This window comes from Panthera onca, chromosome D2 (genome assembly GCF_046562875.1).
Source record: "Panthera onca isolate mPanOnc1 chromosome D2, mPanOnc1 haplotype 2, whole genome shotgun sequence".
Taxonomy (NCBI): Eukaryota; Metazoa; Chordata; class Mammalia; order Carnivora; family Felidae; genus Panthera; species Panthera onca.
The window spans coordinates 36,250,848-36,274,149 of record NC_138349.1 but is presented as its reverse complement, the minus strand read 5'-3'; the positions used below and the strand labels follow the sequence as shown (position 1 = coordinate 36,274,149).

General features: G+C 45.8%; 1 protein-coding gene and 1 pseudogene across 2 annotated transcripts in view; one reads left to right on the top strand and one right to left on the bottom strand.

Moving 5' to 3' along the window:
- LOC132685126 (ADP-ribose pyrophosphatase pseudogene) overlaps positions 1-427 on the bottom strand; it is a 2,191-nt pseudogene extending 1,764 nt beyond the window's left edge.
- A 6,250-nt stretch (positions 428-6,677) lies between these two features.
- The window catches only part of PCGF5 (polycomb group ring finger 5), a 123,254-nt gene continuing 106,629 nt past the window's right edge, over positions 6,678-23,302 (top strand). Inside the window, exon 1 of one of the 2 annotated variants that reach the window (XM_081790493.1) lies at positions 6,678-8,199. In XM_081790493.1, coding sequence (XP_081646619.1) covers positions 7,412-8,199 — 788 coding nt within the window. In that variant the 5' untranslated portion in view covers positions 6,678-7,411. Of the gene's footprint in view, positions 8,200-9,477; positions 9,590-23,302 lie in introns of those variants that run through there. The other variant, XM_060642049.3, reaches the window with a different exon arrangement.

The window sequence follows — 23,302 nt, the reverse complement described above, 5'->3', positions numbered from 1 at the left end:
TGTCCGGCCATCCACCGTCCCACGGCCTGGGGGTGAGGGGTGTCCGAGGCACTCAGTGGGGTGCTGGGACCGCGCGTGGAGCCAACGGTGAAGCGGGGCCATGGCGGGTGCCCCACCACCCCCTCCAGGCCGCACATGCCTTCTCATTTTACACCGAAAGATTTCAACATCTGGAAGGGCTTCCAAATGCAAAGTCTGGGGTTGAGAACAACCAATGTCAGAACACCTGCGGCAAAATTAGCATACAAGAACCATAAAAGTGCTTTCTTGCTTACCAGGGTATTAGCCATTTAGTTCCCTAGGTCTAGAACCACAGCCTGCTTGGGAGAGGGCAGAATGAATGCGTTACAGGTGGCAGGTAGGGGGGTGGGGTAGAGTGAATGAGAGCATAAAATGCCTTGTTTGGGATGATCAAAAGCCTGGTGAATGTGACCTCCAAGGGGAAAAAGAGCTCACTTGGTACACAGAGCATGGTTCTTGTGGGAAATCCATGATGCGTAAGGTGTGGGAGATGGTTCAAATCTTAGGTCCACCGTTTACTAGCTGAGTGGCTTGGGCAAATTGCTTAATTTTTCTCTTCAAAGGAAGTATTGGCTACAGCATGCCAGGTGCTGTGTCAAGCACAGAAGATTCTACTGTGGTCTGGACCGTGTGGCCACTGCTCTTAAAGGATTCTGGTTGGGAAGGCCGCGCATACATTAAAAAACAGAACAAACACTGGAAGGGCAGGGGCCTGGAATCCTTCAGAGTTGAACACAGGTTCAATCCCAGCTTCCCCTCCTTTGCTGGGACCCTCTTGGGCAAAGTTAGTTAAGCTCACCTCGGTTTTCTCATGTGTAAAATGGAAACCATAACATCTACCTCACATGGTTGTGTTGACAATTAAATGGGATGTTACATGTAAAGCTGTTAGCACAATATCTGGCCCACTGCACACACTCAGAAATGCTATTTGTAATTACTACAATTATTATTACCTTTTTGACCCTGCACCTTGAAAACTATAGAAAAGAATAGGACAGTTGAAAATAATTACAGGAATTGGGCAGCTCAGGTATGAGGTCAGAGTTAAATGAACTACGTTTTTTCTGTGTGGAGAAATTCAGGCTGAGAAATAATAGCACCTGGGTCCTAAAATGATAAATAATGAGAAGAAGAGGCACAGGGTAAGTCATTATATCCAAGACAACAAACCCCAGGGAAAGGTATCTTAACATTTGAAACAGATAGTTTTGGAATAAAGGGAGTACCGTAGACTCTAATTGAACCTCAAAGGATATTTAACATTTCCTAAAGTTTGTTCCATGTTACCCAAGCCCATAAATGATCTGATGGTCAAATATGTTTGGGAAATTCTACACATGTCACCACCCTCCCTTAGAAATTCAGGATTCACATTACTGTTTTAAAGATCCTGTGAATTCTGGTAAAATTGAACCAACTGACCCTAAGCTCTTTAATTCTGTTTCATTTTGTATTTTTCAGATTGCCTGACCGGGGAATGCTTTTTGTATGCAATACTTGGCATTATTTTAGGAACACACCTCCTCAACTTTAGAAAAGTTTCCAAATGTGTGCTTAGGGGTAGATCTCTAACTATTTGAAGTCATCACCATTCCTATGGAAGGCAGCTCCTGAAAACCCACCCATCACCCTCATCAAGAACCCTAAGCTAAATGAGCTAGGCTTCCGGAAGGCTTGAAACCCAGAAATAGCTGGGACTATAGAGAACAAAATAGTAGAACTGACAGCATAGAAATGTGAGAACTGGTTATCGTCAGTCGTCGTCATCATCATCACTGAGTCCCAACTCTGTAAGTCATGCCTTCCTGTGGCTGCATTTTTTTTCACTTGTGGAATTCTTATTTCTCGGAGCCTCCTGGAAATGTATTAGGAAAACCACTTATATGAAAAGGTAAACATGTTGGAGGAAGACACTTATAAATTCTTCATAGTATCATTTCCAGGGATCATAATCCAACTCACAAGAAAAAAATGAAGCAGAAGTCTTGGGTCCGGTTCTAGCTTTCCCCCACCATAGGCTGTGTAGCTTTGCATCTGACACTTGGCTTCTCTGGGTCTTGGTTTTATACCATAAAAGGAATCGATCGGCCTCTGTTATCTGCAGAAGTCCTTCCACCGTTAACATTTTATGATTCTGCGATGCTTGAAAAATCTCATTATTAGAAGGCCAAAGTCAATTTTTGCTATGAATCAAAAAGACCAGATGTTCAAATATAAACGGCCAGATGCTCAGGGGGTAATAGACACTTGAGGAAAGCAAGGGAGCAGGGAAAGCCTGGTAAGTCAAGTACAATGCAGAAATACAGTGGACCACAGAAGAACACCTACCCAGAAAAGGACATCAAAACCAGTAATGAGAGGTTTTGCTTGTTTTTGGCATCATCAAAGAGAAGAAGACGGTTAAATCACACCATTTGATGATCATGGTGCAAAAAGTGTCCTAAGGGAAGGAAATGAAGTACTATAGTCGAGACCAAAAGAATTATTTGCTGGGAAGCCACTGGGGAGATTCTCTTTTCTAAGTTGTTGTCTGAGGCATAAAAACAAACAGAGCTAGACACAGAGAATGTTCTGGTCCATCCAGGAGAAAGCCCTAAAGGAATTGTAAGCACAGAGAACAAATCTTTGGCCTGTCATTATGAACTATTCTTGGGCCAGAGATTGCCTGTGTGATCCCCATTTTATCGTGAACATTATGGAGGGCAGACTAGGGATGGATAGTGCCCGGCTGATTATAGGCCCCCAGCAGCACAATTAACCCTAACCATCCTTCCAGCCTCTCTTTCAGAAGCAAAAGCAAGTGGTACCCGGAAAACTAGATTTCTGTGAATTATCCTCTCCTCCTAAAGTGATGCTAAAGTCCAACTTCTGAAAGAAGTCTGGAAGGAAAGCAAAGATGAGGCTTTCTACTCTCTTTAGGGTGGTAACACTGATAGTAAATAACAATAATAAAATAACTACCATTTACTAAATGCTCTCTATGTAGCAGTCTTTGGTATAGTGGTCAGTGAGTGGTCAGGGTATTGGGTCTTTGTCTGGCTTTGAAGTAAAAGAGAAAAATGGACAACGATTAACTTTTTTAAAGATTAAAGAAAACTGTGCCTTTTAGGAAATGACTTAGGCAGGATAATTAATACAGCCATATGCAGAATGGAGGCCATCTACAATTTAGCCTAAGAAATCTGAAGTGAAATGTGTTACAATGAAAGTCAAAGAGCTTTTATTTATATGAGAGGTTTTATTTATTTGTGCGGTGTGATGCAAAGGTGTTAGGAAAGTCCAGCTGCCCCCAAAAATGTCTTCCCACCCCTCTTAAAATACTGCCTGGATTTACACCATTAAAATACCCCTCTTTGAATGTAGTTTATGTTGTAAAATGCAGATTTATTTCACACTCAGCTGTTGTCGTGCTTTCCAGTGAATTAGTGCAACAGGCTGATAACTAGCTAAGGATGTCAACTGAAGACAGAAAGATTTGAAGGGGGAGGAAGAGGGCATCCTTTCAGTACATGTGGCATTGCTCAAGTCCACTCAACAGCATGTGGGCACCTGGAAGGCCCCAGATACCAAGCTAGGTCTGAGAGATTAAAAAAAAAAAATGGGGCTCCTGGGTGGCTCAGTCGGTTAAGCAGCCAACTTTGGCTCAGGTCATGATCTCGCGGTTCATGAGTTCGAGCCCTGCATTGGGCTGTGTGCTGACAGCCTGGAGCCTGCTTCTGTTTCTGTTTCTGTGTCTCCCTCTCTCCGCCCCTCCCCCATTCGTGCTCTGTCTCTCTCTGCCTTTCAAAAATGAATAAATGTTAAAAAATTTTTTTTTTAAAAAAGGTGAGTAACACGGTTCATTTCAGAGAGTGAACTACATGAAGATCATGGGGTTGGGGAGTTTTGAAAAGTGGGGCCAGAGACTCAGAAAGGAAAGGTGGAGAGAGAAAGAAAATTCTCTTCCATCACAACTTATTGAAAGATTGGGCACTCACTTTTTAAACCAAGGCTTTTTCTTGGTCCCAGTGAGTTCCTCTAAGGAACCATCAAAATTTAAGCTGGTAAGTTTGACACTCTACAGGCTGCAGGATGACAGATAACTCAAACCCCTTTAATTCAACAATTATTTTTTGTCCTTTGAAATTTAAATGAGTAAAATTTGAGGATATCAGAACTGGTAAACTACATTGCTTAACGTGGAATGTGCCCATTGCTAATTTTTCATGCCCCCCACCCAGAACTTCACAGGATGCAATACTGATTGTATCGTGGGATTGCTGAGGCCGGTGGCAGAGCAGATAGCAGGAGGTGTAGAGGAATGGAAGCCAGGAGGATAACTGAGAACACCAGGCCAGAGGAGCCGCCATATTTTCACAGATGGCATCCTAAGATATGGCTTCTAAGAAATGGGGAGAACACTCAATTACTGCTTAAAAGGTTTGGGGACCATTTCTGACTCCGGTATTTACCAGCCAAATAGCCGTGGGAAATCATAATAATATTCACCTCTATTTAGTGAAGACTGACTATGTGCCAGGCACTGTGCTATGTGTTTTACCTGTAAGAACATTTAATTCTCACACCAGCCCACTGGGATAGATTCTATCATTTTCCTATCTTATAGATGAGGAATCTTAAACACTGATAAGTTCAAGGTCAAATAACCTAACATTTGTCAAAGTGGGCATTTGAACACAGGTATTCAAACTCTAATGTCCACATTTTTTTTGCTTTTTTAAAAAGTTTATTTATCTTTTTGAGAGAGAAGGTGCATACATGTGCATGCACATGAGCAGGGGAGGGGCAGAGAAAGAAAGAGAGAGAGGGAGGGAATCCCAAGCAGACTCCATGCCACCAGTGCAGAGCCCAATGTGGGGCTCAATACCATGAACCATGAGATCATGACCCAGGCTGAGATCAAGAGTCAGCCACTTAATCGACTGAGTCACCCAGGCACCCCTCTAATGTCCGTGGTTAACTACCGCAATACTCCAGCTACCTAAGCCTGGTAGGCCTCAGTTCATTCACTTAAAAATGGACAAATCAAGACAAGGTCTTGATTTCTTTCTGGCTTTAAAATATTATGATTCTAATTATATGAATTATACACACGCTGAATATACTTAAGGTGAATTTGTGTTTCTGCGTAGTCTGTCTTAGCTGAAATCTAAAGGCAAATATTTGAAATCTGGTCCTATATCCTACCTGTACCTTTTGTTCATTCAAACTGGACCATTTTATTCACTGTCCCACGAAGAATGCTTTTCCTCAATCTCCATTTATTGAATTCTCCCCACCCTGCCAAAGTCAGCTGAAATGCCAATTTAGAGTATGGATCTATTAGGCTGTTGAGAGTTGAGATTTAGGAAAAATAGTTGAGCTAGTGGAAGGAAGAGATGGGGGATAAGAAAAAGAAAGGGGGGAGGGAGGCACCTAACAGAGGAGGAAAGCTAAGAGCAGTGACGTTGGTGACCTGTACTAGCAAAGCCTTCCCTCTGATGGAAAATGATGAAGCCACTGGAGTTTATTCAAGGGTGCCCAGCTAGCAGGTGAGGCGAAGATAAAATGAGATCACATATGTGAAATGCCTCGCACGGTGTCTGGAGGGGAACTATACGATAGGTCCGGATTCCATGACCTACCATAGGAACCCACTGATCTCCTTCATGCTGAAGAAGGCTGCCATCCTGCTCAGGAAGGAGTAGGACAAAGAGGGGAGCAGAGACTCCATGGAGAGAAGAGAAGTCAGGAGGAAGTATACTGGAACCCAAAAAGAAAAATGGGAGCCACAGAATAAGAGAGAAAAAGGAAATATAAGGGAATTATGGTAGAGAAGAAGCTAGAAGGAGAAATGGAAGCAAAAGGGCAAAGAGGGACCAGAAGGAGGAAGGGAGTGCTGGGGCTCAGAAACAAAGTGTGCTTTGTTCCTGCAGAATCCCTGCGAAAGAAGAGTCCCCGGGGTAACCAGATGTTGCACCCATGCCCGGAACGTCAGTGGCCTGCCACTGTGCTCTCTGATCCACCTCCTTTCCCTACTCTGATCTGCACTGTAGGGGCTCTGACCCCTGCTCTCTGTCATCCTGTCCCCTGGCTTCTACTTTCTACCACTGGGTGGCCCTGGAGGGTGAGAGGGATTTCTTTGCTATGGGAGGCATCTTCAGCATTCTTTGTAAGTTCCTTCATGGCTTCAGCTCGCACTGGGCAAGACCTTCAAGGTTCCGGCAGCCTCTTCCCTTTGTCCCTCCAGCCCTAGGGGAGAGATGCATCCAGCAGCTGCTAATCTCAGGATTGCCTCACCTTCCCCTGGTTGCACTTCCAGTTCTTTCAGCACGTTTGTAACTAATTTGCTGCCTTAAATCATCACTATGGAACTGCCTGGGAAAGAAAACTTTACTTTCACTTGGATTTACCCTCAGAATTCAAAGACAGCTTTCCCAGTGGGACTGGAAGCAGTGAATCTCAAGAGAGAAAGAAATCCAGCCATCCCAAGAGTCGGGGAGGGTCTGGGTCTACTTCCCTAGTGTTCGACTGGAGACTGGCAAATCCATACTAGCTGTTATAGTTGAGGGACTCTTAGCCCCAGGAATTATCTGTAAAATGACTGGGTTCCTGGGCATTCATGTCTATTCCTTCATGATTTACTATATTCACTTTAATCACCTTGAGCTTTAGCTTAGGGAACATCTCAGTTTTACTCCCCCAAGGGTTATCAGGTGCCCATTAAGAGTATAGAGGGCACATAGCTAGGTGTGGCAGGGAAAAGACACAGAGACACAGGGGAAATGGAGGGCATTCTCGGGTTTTGGAAGTATTTGCTTTTTGCAAGATGAGGTTTGCAGACTATCAGGAGACCCTCTTGATAGAGACTCTCTTGAGTCCTTCCGGCACCAGCAGAGCTGCAGACATTCAGTGACAATTTTATTCTTACAGCTTTCATCTCTCCCATCCCCAGGGCCCTGTTAAAACCAGGCTCCTGTTCTTAAGGAATCCACAGACTGGTTGGGGGCACAGAGTAGGCACATGACTGACCCTCAAGCCAAACTGATGCGGGCCACAAGGGGTGGGTTCTGCACCCGGCTGGTGGAGACTGCACAGAGACGGTAGGAGATGCTAGACAAGCTGTGTCCACGAGGGTTTGACAAGCTGTGGGAGCTACAGGGTTCTCTGGGTTTGTGGCAGAGAACGGAGCAGGATCAAAATCCATCTGGAAAGAACGGGGGCGCCTAAGGTGTTGTCTGCAGGCAAAGGTTTTGGGGGTGAGGGTTGTCAGTGGAGAAGAGACGGACAAGTGGAGACCCAGGTGTGGAATACTCTGAGGCTGAGGAATCGGGGGTTGAGGCCATGGGGAGTCATCTGGGATCTTAGGCATCATGAGGCAAGGTCATTCCTGGGATGGCAACTTTGAATGCTGCGTGAGGACAGAATACAAGCCGAGAAGCTGAAGGCCCGGGAGGAAACTGAGCTCCCAGGGAAAGCTTACAGAGGAAGGTTCGGCTTGACCATCGCCGAAGGGGCACATTTGAGCCGCTGCTTTCTATCCACTCAAGGGCAAGCTTCCTCCATCTGTGGTGGGGGGGGGGGGGGACCGGGGAGGGGGGAGAAAGTGCCCCTTCTCCAGCTGAATGACACGAAGTCCCCAGCTCAGAAGTTTCGAATTTCTCCTTGCCAAGGTCGGGCCACTACAGGTGGGCGATGGCGAGCCTTGGGCCGACGAGTGGCTCCGTGCCCGCCGCCGGCGGCCGCCGCGGCTCGTCCCCTCCAGGCCCGGGCGCCGCCGCGGGCCGTGCCGGGCAGGGCGCTCCGGGAGCTGCGCGGCGGCTGCTCGAGGAGGCCTGGCGGGCGGCGGCGAGAGGCTGTGCCCCAGTTTGTGTCCAATCAGGGAGTGCGGGCTGTGCCCCGAGCCGGGCAGCAATGCGTAAACAAACCCACGGCAACTCCTCCGCCCCCTCGGCGCGCTCGCCCCGCGCCCGCCGCCGCCGCCGCCGCCGCCGCCGCCGCCGCCGCCGCCGGCTCCGCTCTCCTCGCGCCCGCCCGCCGGGCCGGCCCCCCCGCCCCCGCCCGCGCCGCCCGCACCCCCGCTGCCCCGCCCCGCCCCCGCCGGCGCGGGCTCCCTCACCTACCGCCCCACGCGCGCGCGCTCGCGCACCACGCGCCCCGCGCGGCCCGCCCGGATCGTGGCCTCCCGAGAGCAAGGTAAGGGCGATGCACGGGGACCCGGGCGGCTTCCCCGCCCGGCGCGGCCCGGGGAAGTTTCTGGCGTCGCCGCTTTCCGCTGGGCCGGCGGGGGGAGTGGAGGGGGAGGCCCCCGGCGCCGGGCGAGCCCGGCGGGCGGGAGGGGGCCGCCCGGCGCCCGGGGGTCACAAGTTGCCCAAGCTGACATTGGCGCGGGCTGGCGGGCTGCGCGGCGGGGCGGGCGTCGCGCGGAGAGGGGCTGGAGGCGCGGCGGGGCCGGGCGCGGTGCGGGCGAGGGGAGGGCCCCGAGGAACTTTCTCCTCCCCGGAGGGGCTCCTTCCAGCCCCGGCCGCGGCCCCGCCTCGGGAGCAGCCGGCTCCCGGGCTGGAGGGAGACCATGAAATGTGTTTGAAGAAGCTGACGCAGTTTGTGACGCTCGCGGCTTCCTGACGGGGACCGGCAGGAGCGGCGCCTTCTGCGAGGAGGGACGAGCCGGGGCGGCGCTCGGGCCCTTCCCCCCCCGCCCCAGAGCCGCGCGCCCGGGCGCCTAGTTCGGGGGCCGCGGGCTCGGGGGGCGAGCATCTAGCCCCGGCCGCGAGACGGGCCCCGGCTGCGCGCGTCGCTTCCGTTTTGATTAGCTCGGGTTATTATATAAGATGTCACGGAGAGGGAAGGGGCGAGCGGGAGGCGCGTTGGCGAGGGAGCGTCGGCCTTCGTCGAGTGGCGGGGAGGGGCGGGAGGCAGGGCCGGGCGGGGACCCACCTGTGCGCCCTCCGCGCCCCCTGCGGGCGCCGCCGACGCGCGTGCCGAGGTTGGGGGGGTGCCGGGGGCCCGGGAGGCGGGCGGGGGGCCCAAGGGGCGGGCGGACGTGCCCGCCGCTCCCCTCCCGGCCCCGGGAACGGTCGGGCAGCGGCCGAAACGTGCCGTTTCCTCCCCGCCGCCTCGCCTGGGTCTACACGTTTCTGGCTCCGGGCATTCGTACTTTGAAACATTTGTTTAATATTAAGGAAGCTGCGTGTGCGGCCGTCATAGTACGCCCGGAACGTGTGGCCGTGAGCTCCAGGGCGGTGAATGAATCATCGCCCGCGGACCCGGGCGCCGATGATTCATGCGGGGTACACACGCGCGCGTACTCGCAGTGTGCCTCCGACCCGGGGACAGCGGCCCTTCTGCAGCGATGACGCCTGGAGGGGCGGGGGAGAGTTCATGCAAAAGAGCGGCGGCTTGTTTTTTGTCCCTGCCTCAACGTGTGGGAACTTTGGGGTGTCAGGTTCCCCAGATTCCCCGAAGCTCGTTTCCCATTCTTGGAAAGGTTACAGGATTCCACCTGGCTGCATTAATGAGTCGGCGGAGGAGCGCTGATTCGCTGCAAGGCTGGGTCCTGTCTCATTCAGAATTTGGATGGTGTCAGGTGAGGTACTGGGTTCTGAAGGAGTCCTTCTAGTCATCGCCTGTACTTAAGTACCGCTAAAGTAATTAGCACAAACTTGAAAAGTTGGTGGATCTTAAAAGAAAAACAAGTGGCCCCTAAGTAGAAGTCCCAGTTAAAGATTTAGGCTTTGGTTTTGTTGTTGTTTTTTTTTTTAAGGCAAACCAAAAAGGAACTTAGTTTGCCGTTAATACAGAACTTTGAACCACTGTGACCACCCTTAAAGACTGACTTGACTCATTCCCACCTCATTCCACATTTGTAGGATTCAGAGTCAAGTTTTCTTAGCGTTCAGGACTCACGTCCTGAATGTATTCAGCAAGGCCCTGTTGATCATCTTCAATAGCTTCTCACCCCTCACCCCAGGAACCACACCCAATCCTATTTTATTTTCTCCAGAGCACTTCATCGCCATCTGAAGTGGTTTTGTTTAGGTATTCTTTAAGTCCTGTCTCTTTGCACTAGAGTGTAACCTCCACTGTGGCAGGGATTTTTGCCTGTTTTGCTCACCGCTGTAACTCTAGCACCTAGCACAGTACCTGGCATATACTAGGCACTCAGTATTTGTTGACTAGCGAATGAACAAATTCTCTTTCCTCGTTTCTTGGTAGGGCTATCTTTGACAGTTGAAAGTCAATGCCTTTTATGAGCAAGGCACTGAGATGGCACAGTTTTGTTTTTTGGTTTTTTTTCCTTCCAGTTTTCTTTTGGTTGATTCATTTCCTCCTCTGTGCTTGTTTAACTGATGGCACAAGATGCGTTTGAGCATCACATCCTAAGATGCTGAGTGTGAAGAAAGATAAGGCACAGGGAGCCTTGTCAAGAGAAAGCATATTACCGTAGAAGACTGGGTGCTTAAAAACATTACCTGTGCTAATTGAAAACAAGTGCAGGATATTGAAACAATCAACAAGGTCAAGTTCCCACAGGCCTATATGTTTTAAAACTCATATTTTAAATACCCATAGTTCTATATTCCTCCCTCCCCGCTGTTTTCACCAACTTCAGCATTAGCTGAAGCTTGGGAAGGTCCATCGGAAGTAGCACTTAATATGAAGTCTCAGTTTAACTAAGTGAATACAAGAGGCCGTATCTCTCTTCTTTGTTGTCGTTAATGTCAATAACTCTACAGAAGAGTAGATGGAAGGAGAAGATACTTAAAATATTTTAAACATCTTAAATGTATTGTAAAGAATTAAAGCTGTAATCAGGCAATGATGTAATGGAAGAATTCAAATGTAGTGCTGAATGTTACCTCCTTAGAGGGTAAACTTTAGTGTACTTTTTATTATTATAAATGGTAAACTTTGCAAGGATATTACTCAGCTTTACTCTTGTAGCAATGTTTTTAGAACTCGGTACTCCCAAAGTTAAAGAGGAGTAGGCACCCAGCAGGTCCCTTTCCCTGACAGTAGTTGTGATTGCTTTCAAAAGTGTAATCTAATTTCAAGAGTAAGCTGGGCAATAATAGAAATTTAAAGCTAGAAGCGACCTTGAGACTACTTAGCACAATTCATTCCTTTGTACCAGTCCCTTTGCTGAGGAAACTGAGACACAGCGAGAAGACTTGCCAAGGCTGCAGAGCAGGGATTAGAACTTAAGTGTCTTGACTTCTTGTGGGAAGTCCCTAAATTAACCAGAGCTCCCCTAAGTAGGGGAGGAGAGGTTCCTACCATTAATACATTGACTGCCTGTTGCTTGTAAACTCTCCAAGTAAAACTGTTTCGTCTTCAACTTTGTGCCCTCCCATGTGCCTTGGACATCTAGGAGCTCAAAAATACTTGCTGAATGTGGTTGGGCAAATGCGTTTTAAGTCAAGGAATGTACTTATGAATTGCAAAAGCAGGAAAACATCTCTCTCTTCCGGATTGGAGAAGTTTTTTGACAAGAGTCAGGATGTTGGCAGTTATTAACCTTAGAACTTTCATAGTAATGAAGCTACTATTTAATTTTCATGCCTCCAGTTTCAAACAAAATGACTTACAACTTTTAAGTATGTGTGCTTGCTTAGTTGGCATAATTATTCACTGGAGAAACAGTAGGACAGGAGTCGAGACATATGGTAGGTCTTGCCTCTGCCACAGTGTCCAATTAGAAAAGCCTAGACTTGACAGCCAAATAGAATTAGGGCTGAAGCTCAACTCTGCCCCTAATAAGCAGGGCCCTCTGTAGCAACTTACTTCACTTTTCTTGAGCATTCTCTCATCTTCTAAGGGGGTAGTACCACCTCCCTCGAAGGATTGTCATGGGGCTGGATAGCATTTGTAAAATGTCTGATGTACACTAGGTCCTTAATAAATGGAATGGCTACAATTATGACTTCTGATTTATGTGACCATGGGAACAGCTTCCTCTCTCAAAACTTTTATTTTCTCAACTGGAGCCTTGGTAGTTGGGATAGGACAAGGGCAGGGGGAGGTGTGGTTTGGGGAGGAATTAAATGTTCTCTAAGATCTGGTCTATCTCTGTACATGTCTGTAGTTTAAGGAACCAATAAATAATGCACAGTTCTCCTGCAAAGTTAGTAAAATGATTCATATATCCTTGATCTAACATTCATGTATCCTTGAACCAACAGCAGAAATGGTTTGTTTCTAGGCCTTCCTAAGAATTTGGCATAATTAACTTTGATGATATTAAATACATTTTCATTCTTTCATTCTTTTCATATATCACATGATATATGATGGATACCAAGTTAACTTGAATATTTCAGCCTCTCAGCTTACTATATATAAAGCAGTATAAGGAGTATGCAGGTTAATCAGGCCTTGGCACCCTTTCCTTGAGAGGTTTGAGAGTCATGCAAGGAGCATAGGAGAGGTAACCAAAGGCTATATTACATGGAAGAACTGTGAGAGAGGCACAAAGAAAATTATTTGTGATTTCAGAGAAGGAAAAACTTAAATAAGACCGAATTCAGGCATCCTGAGCAAGGCCTTAAACAATTAGTAAGACTTCAGCTGGCAGAGAGGTGGGAACCAGCCTATACTAAGACCTGAATAAAAGGATGTAGGAGCATATCCAGAAATGGAGAGGGACATGCTTACACTGAAGGGTGAGGAACCTGGAGGCAGGATAGTCGGCCAGAAGGCTGCATGGCAAGGCTAGGACCCTACTGTGATGGTCTTGAATGCTGGGCTAAGGAGCCCATTTTGCAGGCAGTATATCACCATCAAAGGTATTTTAAGGTGGGGGAGGTGATGTGATGAAAGCTATGCCTTAAGAAAATTAATCTGAATCAGAGGAGCCACGGGCAGTCCAGTTAGGCAGCTATTAAAATACTCTCCAGAAGAGAAGCAACAGAGAATATAAATTAGGGTGGGAGCACCCTAGACACCATAGAAGTGTGACACCATAGAAGTGAATGCGACAGGACTTGTTGACTAATTACATGAGGGAGTTGAGGGACAAATGAAAGATGGAAGCGGAGGGACTGGACGGCAATGGCAGGAATTGAAATAGTCAAGAAGAACCACTAGTAAAGGCACCTGCTAGTAGTAGAATGCAACCAATAAGTGTTTGTCTCATGAATGGAAGTGGCGATAAGTTTGCATTTGGATATGTTCACATTTGTGTGCCTGTGGACCATTGCAAATAGAGGAAGATTTGGGGCATCCTTGTGAAGGGATTAAATTGTGAGAAGGGTTCACGGTGTGGGTGAGAAGGCCAGGGCAGAGCCTTGGAAAAACCAGTATTTGTGCGCTTGGAGGGAGACAGAAAGAGGCTGTCAGGATGCTGAGAAGAGGGAAGCAAGAGAACAAGGAAAGGACTGGGTCAGGAAAGGTGTGAGAGGAAGATTGGCGGAGGCTGATAAGGTTGGAGGGTGGAGGATCAAAGACTGGGAAGAAGCCATTGGACTCATCTGGGAGACCATTGTCAGCAGCCTTTGAGGATGGAGTCAGTTGGGCAGTGGAGATAAGTCAGAGATAAGTCGCCAGATAGATGCCTGAGGGGTCCCTGAATGGGAAGGAAATGGAGTGAGGGTAAACTATGATTGCACTGTGAAAATCTGAGAGGCCAGTGACTAAAAAGCATAAGAAAGGCCTGAGAGTGTGGTGGCTGTCCAGTGGAGAGGGAGGGACTGAAGATCAGGAGAGGGAGTGGGAAGGTGATTCCTGCACCAGGCCCTCCACAAGTATTGGGGGGGGGGGGGGGCGGTGGTAGGAGCAAGAGACAGTGGCTGTATGTCCGGATCACCCAGGACAGTCTCGGTTCACACCTGTTACCCCAGTTTATTTATGGGATAATGTTTGGACAGATATTACAAATACCTGGACAAATAATCCTCATTTTCATTCTACAAGAAGGTCCTTTTTTGAAAAATAAATTATTTGACTGCCCAGGTCATGGCACAGATAGTTGTTCATGGAAAAACAGATGTGACCTAGAGGGGAAAAGAGGTTACGTAAAGGCGAAAAGATTTAGAAAGGGAAGTTGGGAGCTGGGAGGGAGGGTGGCTGGATCCGAAATGGATCCATTGCCTTCTGTTGGGAAGTAAGAGCAACAACAGAGGAGGCTAGTTGATTTGGTCAAAGTAAGTTGGGAGTGAGGGGTAAAGTTGGGAGAGGGGGAAGGGGAAGAGCTTGGAGTAGCTGCACATCTGAGCGCTATAGGGAGCCAGAGGTGTCTGGGCCTGACCAGTGGTAGAAGGAATCTTCCCCGTCTCCCTGACTCTCCAGCAGTGCTCAGAGAATTGGAAGTGGTGATATGAGTATCACTGGCACTGCCAATTCCATCTGGGCCCTCGGTGGAGTAGAGAGGCACAGGAGACTGGCACAGACAGGCTGGGACAGTGGGCAACAGTCAGGAGAATGGAATGGGTTAAAGGGTAGCGGCTGGTTCAGCAGGGAAGGGGGGAGGGAGACATAAGAGAGGATGTGCAGGGGGTGGTTGTGTGGCTGGTGGCAGAGGGCACGGGGAACTTTCAGAGTGTCTTGTCGCTATGGGGGGGATCAGTTCTGAGTGATGATGTAAATTCAGAATGTCACTGAGCTTGAGAAGGGTGAGGTGCCCCAGCCATGAGGTGGAAGGTCATTGACCTTCAGGAACTGTGAGGCCCAGGTATACAATGTCAACGTCTGCTTTTAAAATCCCAGAATACATTTATTAAAGCCTTTTCTGCCCTTTAGAGTTGGAAAGTACCTTAAAAAATAGGGAAGTTATCCCTTCCTTCAAAAGATGAGGAAGCTAAAGTCTTTCAAAGGCTAGAAAGACTGTGTCTTGCCCCAGATCACGGACGTGTGTGGAAGGGTTGGCTCTCGGAGGAACCAGAATCCCTAAATCTCAGTTTAATATTGCCCTCTAGGGCAGAAGTAATTAAAGTATCCACCGAACAAAACCTTAGAAAGCTTCCTCACCACTCAATTTGCTTACATACTGCTGTTAAAACACCAGTGTTTGTGGGCAGAAGAACCCACTGAGATCTGTGGGGTCAGGTCCATGTCCTCTGACTTCTAACCCGAAGGCAGTGGTGGCGTCTTTGAGGAGGACCCATGGAAAGCACCAGCCCTTCCCCACTAATTAAAAAACAGATATGCACTTCAGCAGGTAGACAAAATATTTGCTTCATTATTGATGAAGTCTAGATGGGAAGACATAGCGTGGTGTGAAGGTGAACATGGTCTTGTGCAATCTCCACCTGGTGTAGGCTTTGGAACAAAATTTGAGGCTGCAGAGCAGAACTACCCAGGTTCCTGCCTTTCACTGTCCAGCTAGAGAAACAGAGAAAGAGGCCGAATCTCTTACGCTTAATATCTTTTGTAGAAAAACTCTGTCCATTTGAAAACTGGGAAACGGTTGTCACGTACTAACCAAATGAACTGTTCCACCTCTATGGGGAGGAATATGGTGTAGGGCAAGAAGATGGGGGTGGACAGGGAATATCCCTCCTTTGGAAACCTTGTGAATGGGAAAGAGATGTTGTTCCCTTTGAACGTGAGGTTATTAACCACTCGAGGGTTTCTTATTTGCATTTGAGTTAAAGTAACTTCTGAGGCAGCAGGTGCATTTTTATACTAACTAGAAGTAAGTGAAATAACTAAGAACCACCCTTCATTTATCAGTTTCACAGCCATACCTGGGATCTCTGCTTCCTCCCTGGGGATCTCAGGAAACTCACAGACAGCAGAGCAGAGACCATCAGCTTTGATACCCTGTTTTTAAATTCAAAACTTTGGAAAAGTGGAAAGTTCTTTCTCCTTGTAAAGTGTTAAAGGAGCCCTTAACTGGACATACAGCTCTTGGAATTAGTGCTAATTCCATCACTATTAGTAACCTTACTAATTAACTGTTAAGTTCCTCAGTTTCTTCATCTGACAATAACTATTGAAATTTGGGGAAACTCCAGTTTAGGCACTTAAGGTAAATCATGATGACTTTTCTCCCTTTTCCATGTCAGTGTGCATGATAATTTTAGACAAATAAGATTATAGCACGGTGTTTCATGACAAATGAAATTTGACTTTTTATCCATTTCTCTTTTAACTGTTAAAAAAGTAATTTTTATTACAAAACATATCACATATGAAACTTTTGAAATGTAAAATGTACAGTTCGATGAATTATTAAAAAGTGAACATCCATGTAACTACCAACCAGCTCGAGAAATAGAACAATTTAATTTTTCTCCCTATTGGAACCTTTTTTGTTAGATGCTTGGTTTTCTTTCCAGGGCTGTCATAAGTAGTAGCAGGAGGCAATATGTGCTCCTTTAAAAAAATTTTTTTTTAAATGTGTATTTATTTTTGAGAGAGAAAGAGAGCACAAGTGGGAAAGGGGACGAAAGAGGGAGACACAGAATCCAAAGCAGGCTCCAGGCTCTGTGCTGTCAGCAAAGAGCCCGATGCGGGGCCCGAACTCACGAACTGTGAGACCATGACCTGAGCTGAAGTCAGACACTTAACTGACTGAGCCACCCAGGCGCCCCAATATGTCTCCTTTTGAGTGGAATTAGATCAAAAATGCAATGTTGGTATTTTACCCTATAGTAATTTCTTATTTCTATAACTATGAATTTAGTGTTTAGGACAAGTCCTGGGTTTTCAGCCTTAAAGATCAAAATCTTCAGGTTAAGAGTCTTCAGATTTGTGTCTTTGGGATGAGAGTGAAGAAAATGTGATCATTTGGTTGTGAGAAAAGTTCTCATGCTTAATTATTTTTTAAACTTTCTGATCATCCCTCCTTTGCCTGTCTTTAGAAGCCAGACAGCAAAGATTCCAGTATTTATGATGACTGACAGTAGTCAAGGTCTTCCTGGAAAATACCTGACCATTGAGGCAAATACCTTTCAATTCAGGTCACCATAGGCTAGATTTGAAGTCACAAGAAGGAGTCAACGAAAACAGCTTTATTGCAGGAAGTATCTGTATTTTCTTTGTTCAATTATAATCTAGTATTTAGAATTCTGCTGGTTTGAGACTAAATTAATGAATCCATAAATAAAAACATTTTTATGGTAACCAGGGGTGCCTAGGCAGCTCAGTCAGTTAAGTGTCCAAGTCTTGATTTCGGCTTAGGTCACGATCTTACGATTCAGTTCGTGGGACTGAGCTTCAAGTCAGGCTCTGCATTAACATCGTAGAGCCTGCTTGGGATTCTCTCACTCCTTCTTTCTCTGCCCCCCTCCTGCTTGCATGGGCACTCATGTTCTCTTTCCCTTTCTCAAAAATAAATAAACTTAAAAAAAAAGTCTCGGGGCACCTGGGTGGCTTAGTTGGTTAAGCATCTGACTTTGACTCAGGTCATGAGCTCGTGGTTTGTGGGTTTGAGCCCTGCATCAGGCTCTGTGCTGACAGCTCAGAGCCTGGAGCCTGCTTCAGATTGTGTGTCTCCCTGTCTCTCTGCCTCTCCCCTGCTCAGATGCTCTCTTGCTCTCTCTCTCTCTCTCTCTCTCCCCCTCCCCTGCCTCTTAAAAATAAATAAACATTTAAAAACAAAAAGTCTTTTGTGGTATCCAGAAAAGGATTCTTTCGGATAAGGTTTTCTTATGACTAAAAAAAGAAAATGATGATAAACGTTAATTGGAAAAATATCTTAGCTGATCTGGTGTATGTATAAAAACAAAAGCTATGGGTGTTTGAAAATTGGTAAAAAAAAAAAAAAAAAAGAGGCTCATCTTTTCGGGCAGTTTCTGTGGTTGTAAGATTTGGGTATGGCAGCTTCGGGTTAGAATTTGGTGGCCTGAACATGTGTTTAGTGTCAGTCCTGCCAAAACACCACTGTAATGATGGTAAACACAAGAGGCAACAGCAGATGGGCAACACCAACAAGGTTTTGGAGGATGAAAAGCAAACAGACCTGTGGCAATGGACTTAGTGCAGTGGAGAAAGTTGGTACTCAAGTGCCCTGAAAGGAATTTGGGAGTAGATCCTGGGAAGAAACAGCCAGTTAATCTCCCAGAATCCCAGAAAGCCTCTGGAATGAGAGGCTCTGGAACGGGGCTGAAAATAAGGGAGTGATTGCAAGCCTGTGAAAGGAACCAGAGCTGCAGGTGACTTTCCCCATCCTGTGCGGTAAGATGAAATCCTTGCTGGGCACTGGACATTTGTCTCTGGAGAAGCTGAAGTAAATTAGCGGTTTTGGATTTAGAGATACCAGGCAAAAAAGAGGATAAGGGTGAAATGCTCAATGAAAACAGAGGAATGTAATGAAATTCAGCATACTAAGCAGTGAGACCCTATGCTCTTTTTCCCCCTGCCCAGTCCTAGGAGAGCAAGGTGATGACCAACGCAGGTAGGATATTGAAGGACTCTTCTCTGGATGTAAAGAACAGCCCTAGGGAAAAGACCTACAGTACAGGTACCGACATCTGAGGCCTCACGATGAAAACACTGACTTACTACCCAGTGTTCCTAAAGTGAACCCACCAGGCAACAACCCTCTTCCCTCAACTCCATGAGTCTGCAACTTGCAACCATCTTTTTAGGACCTTACTCTTGAATCCAATTAGACTATATATTCTCTTACTAGTATGATGTAATGCCTGCTGAACGGATCCTCTCATTGTATCTCTTCTGTTTTTCTATCGTTTTGCTTTTATTTCAGCTTTATCTTCTCCTTCCAATGATTTTTTTTGCCATCTGATTTTTAATTTCTAATATCTGTTTCTTATTCTCTGATGATTATTTTGTACAGCCTCATTCTTATTTCATGATTTATAGGTGGATTTAGGAATATGAAATTAAATATCTGAAGAGATAGCTAGAAGTTTTAAATGTAGTTTACCTTTAGGAAGTGGGTTTGGGGGTGACGAAGAGGTAAGACAGGCTACTGCTGTATTTCCATCTTAAACATGGTAGTAGTATATGAATTTTAAAGTAATCTATATGAGATGGACAGAAATGAAATTAATTTTTTTTTAATGTTTATTTAATTTTGAGAGAGAGAGAGAGAGAGAGAGAGAGCGAGCGAGCAGGGGAGGGGCAGAGAGAGAGGGAGACACAGAATCCAAAGCAGGCTCTAGGCTCTGAGCTGTCAGCGCAGACCCCGATGCAGGGCTCGAACTCATGAACCGCGAGATCATGACCTGAGCCAAAGTCGGATGTTTAACCAACTGAGCCACCCAGATGCCCCAGACAGAAATAAAATCGGTAAGAAAAAACTAGTGTGATGCCAGTAAGTGGATTAGGGAATGATTTACATGTATCCAGAGGTTAAAAAAGATAAATATTAAAAGTTAAGAAGTGATGTTTTGATGTTGGAATCCCCTGTCACAACTGGGATTCCAGCCCTCAGTCTGTCTCAGAATCATTTGAGGGAGCTTTTCAGAAACTCACATGGTTCCCTTTAACCCAAGATTCTTATTTATTTGGCTTTGGGTGGGCCCCTGGGAAGGAGACATTTTTAAAAGAACTCCAGCAGCTTCTGATACGTGGCTCAGGCTAACTCCTAGTCAAATAGTTTAAACACCTTTGTTGCTTTCTTCAGTGTTTCTTGTATTCTTCTTATTCTCTCTCTGTCTCTCTGCTTCTGCTTTGAGTCAGATCTTCCCTCTCTCCCAGTTCTGAATTGATACGGTCTATTTTAGGTCAGAAGAGTAGGAGGAAAGAAAGGGAGACATGGGAGAGGTCATTTGGATGACCATAAGTAAGGAGAGTGGCTGCACACAGAGCCAATATTTATTTCCTTTCGTTTTGTAGAAACTACTTAAATTGATGACCTTATCTTGAATTTCCTATGGAGTGATTTTGGAGCGCAACTTCAAGTAAATTTGAACTTAATAGCATTTTGTTATTTCTGTACCTTTAGTGTTGCCTTTTGGGGGTAAATGAGCTGCACCTGCAGGTTCCCCTCAAGTTCTTTTACCTCCCTTGGGTTTTGCCCCTGCCTCTCCCAGCTGTGGTCTACCAGATGTCCACCAATTGCAGCATTTCCATTTTGCACCTGGAATCGACAGTAATTTTCATGGCTCTCTAGTTTTCTGTGAGGGAATTCTTGGAAGAGGGGTTAGCAAGCAAGAGATGAAGGAATGTAAAAATTACATAATTTCCCAAGGGTGGAGGTCTTGTTGCATTGGATCTTTGACGACAGAGGATTTGTGTATCTAAAAGAAGAAATGTTTGTTGTGTGGAGGAGAGAAACATTTCAGACTCCAGGGAGAAACTTAAAAAAAAAAAAACCTGACTAACTTGAAGTTTAGAAAAATATCAGTAATTACAGAGAGTTGAGGTTTCCTTTGTACCTTTCCCCAGTCCTACTCCCTGCCTCCCTGGACTCAACCACTCCTGTGAATCGGGTGTGTCCGTGACTTACTTGTCATTTCACATCAAGTAAGTCGTCAGGTAACGTCCCATCAAGTAAGGCATTTCATGCCCTGCTCCATAGAGTGGTAGGACTTACGTCTAGCATTCTGTCCAGTGTAGAGAGCTTTTTAGCTGGTGTCTGAGGGATCACTTCACATTTAGTACATTTATACAGCTAGGCCAAAGAATGATCTTTAAGGTGAGGGATGGGTTCATCTCATCAATAAGTCTTATTTAGAGCTTGCCCACTTGATGCAAGACTTCTAGACTAGGGCTTCTCACACTTGACTGTGTACACACGTCACTGTGGATGGCATTACATTGCAGACTCCAATTTAGTTGATCTCAAGTGGGGCCTGAGCTTCTGCATGTCTAATCAGCTCCCAGGGGATGCCACTGGTCTGCAGACCACAGGTAGAGAAGCAAGATCCTGGCTAGTGGTTCTCAGCCCTCATTGCTCATGAGGATCACCTGGGTGCCTTTTGGACCTATCCTTAGTGATTCTGAATTAACTGGTCTACGGTGGGGCCCTGACATGATATACACGTGTGTGTGTCCATGTGTATTTTAACTCCCCAAGTGACACTGATGTGCAAATAGGGTTGAGAACCACCGTTAGAAGTTCTGCCCACCTTTGCTGTGACTCATAGGTAACGATCTTCATGGATAGACTTTTGTAGCAATCTGGCAAGCACCTTATATAGCCTTTATGAGGTAGATTCACTTGCTTTGTGGATACAGTCCATGAAGAAGAGATTCCTCTTGGATTGCTAGGTTCCTGAAGATAAGGTGGAGGTGGCTATCAGAGGAGGACATACCCAGGAAGAAAAAAAAAAGTGGCCTTTTCATTGAAATCCAGTTGTCACCTGATACCAAAATGATATTTGAAGTGATGAACAAATGCAAAGTTGGGGTCTCTTCATTTAGCGGATCTTTCTGTTTTCTCCATCCTTTCAGTAAGAGATTGGGGAAAAGTATGTTATAAACTTTGATGCTTTATGTTTTCTTCAGAGAAGTCTATAAATTTACTTCTTACTATTTCTATGTATATGTTTGTCTATAAATATATGTACTTGCAAAGTTCCTGCATAGCCAGAATTCTAGTATGTATTTATATTTTTCCTTTGCCAATTATTTAGAAAAATTTAGAGTATTTTCTATGCATTCACTTTTAGGTCCTAATTTGTCCTAAAAAATTCAGTGACGGCATTCTGATGAAGGGACTGTTATTCTCAGGAGCTTCCAATGCTAATGGCAGATTAATGATTCAGTTTGCTCATAACTCATAGGCCTTAGCCCACTTCAAATTTTGTTGTTTTATTATTATTACAAGGATGATCCTAGAAGCAAATAATATAGTTTTATGTACATTGAAATTATGTGATTACAATTTCTTGGAAACAATAAGCTTTAAAACCAGTGGGTTAAAGTTAAGTATAATTGTGCTGCTGAAACTTTGGAATCCTCTGCTCTACCTCCCCACCATTCAATCATAAAGTAGGCCTTTGATTTTATTTCCTTAACATTACCTTGTCTGCTTCATAGCTCCTGACTTCAGTCAGATTGTCATTACTTCTCATTCACCTTAATTTCCTCCCTGGACCTCACTCCCTTGAGTCTTGCCCCTTTCTCTCTCGTGGAGGTAAATCTATGGGTCTCCTTTGTCTGAGGATAAAGTTCAAATCTCCAGAGTGTCATGTAGAGCCTCTGACCTGGCCCTCCCCTTTCTCTGCCCTCATCCCCTGTCACTTCTCTGGATGGCAGTGTATGCATTCCTTAACTGAGTTTGAGGACTGGGGAGGAAGTATTGTAGGCTTGAAGAGAAAGGGAAAGGCATGAACGAGTGGTTTAGGAGAGGGGGACAGGAGATGGCATGAGGGCCATGAGGTGTGGTTGCTGACAGGGGATGATGGACATAGACTGAGACCAGTTAGCCTACAGCTGCAGGGTTCCAGATGCACAGGAAGTGCACCTTGACTAAGCCATTCTACTTTTTGTCTCTGTATTTGTGCATGTCGGGTCCTCCATCTAAAATACTCCTCGTATCTTCATTACCCAGAACAACCTTTCTCCTCCTTTGAGAAACCCCAGTTAATAGTATTCTCCTTTTTCCAGATATTCTCCCTTCATTCCCGTGGTATGTGATCACCGTCCTCCATTTTGCCCCCACTGTTCCCTTGACCAGTCCCTGTTAATTGCACTTACTATGCCACCTGCTCATACCTGGGTCTACTGGGCTGTGAGCTCAGCAAGGGCAGGGACACAGTCTTCTGAGATTCCAATTCGTAACACAGTGCCTGGCACATAGTAGACACGTATAATAAATGCTGGATGAATTCATATAAGCTTTCTCTGTGAAGTCCTACTGGATTGGAGGTCATTTTATTTTTTTAAGATATTTATTTATTTATTTTGAGAGAGAAGAAAGAGCAAGAGAGAGAGGAAGGGGCAGAAAGAGAGAGAGAGAGAGAGAGAGAGAGAGAGAATCTCAAGCAGGCTCTGTGCTGTCAGCACAGAGCCCGACATGAGGCTCGCCCTCAAAACCATGAGATTATGACCTGAGCCGAGATCAAGAACTGGATGCTTAACTGACAGAACCGCCCAGGCGCCCTTGGATTGGGGGTCATTTTAAAAATGAATTTCACTTAATAGTAAATGACATGAAAAATTTTATTGCCTTAATTTTTAATTGATCTGCCTGTACCAAATATCCAAGTTAATAAGATCTGTCCAAATATACACATGTATGTACACGTGTGTGTGTGTGTATATATGTATATATATATATATACACACACACACACGAACTACATAAAAATGGAGGAAAGTTAGAGACCAAAGAGTATGAATAAATATTAAGTAAGAGTTCGTAGAGGCCTGTACAATACACGTGGCTTATCTGCCCCCTTGGCTAGCAGGGAACAGGTTGAACACATCTATATTTTCAAGTTGC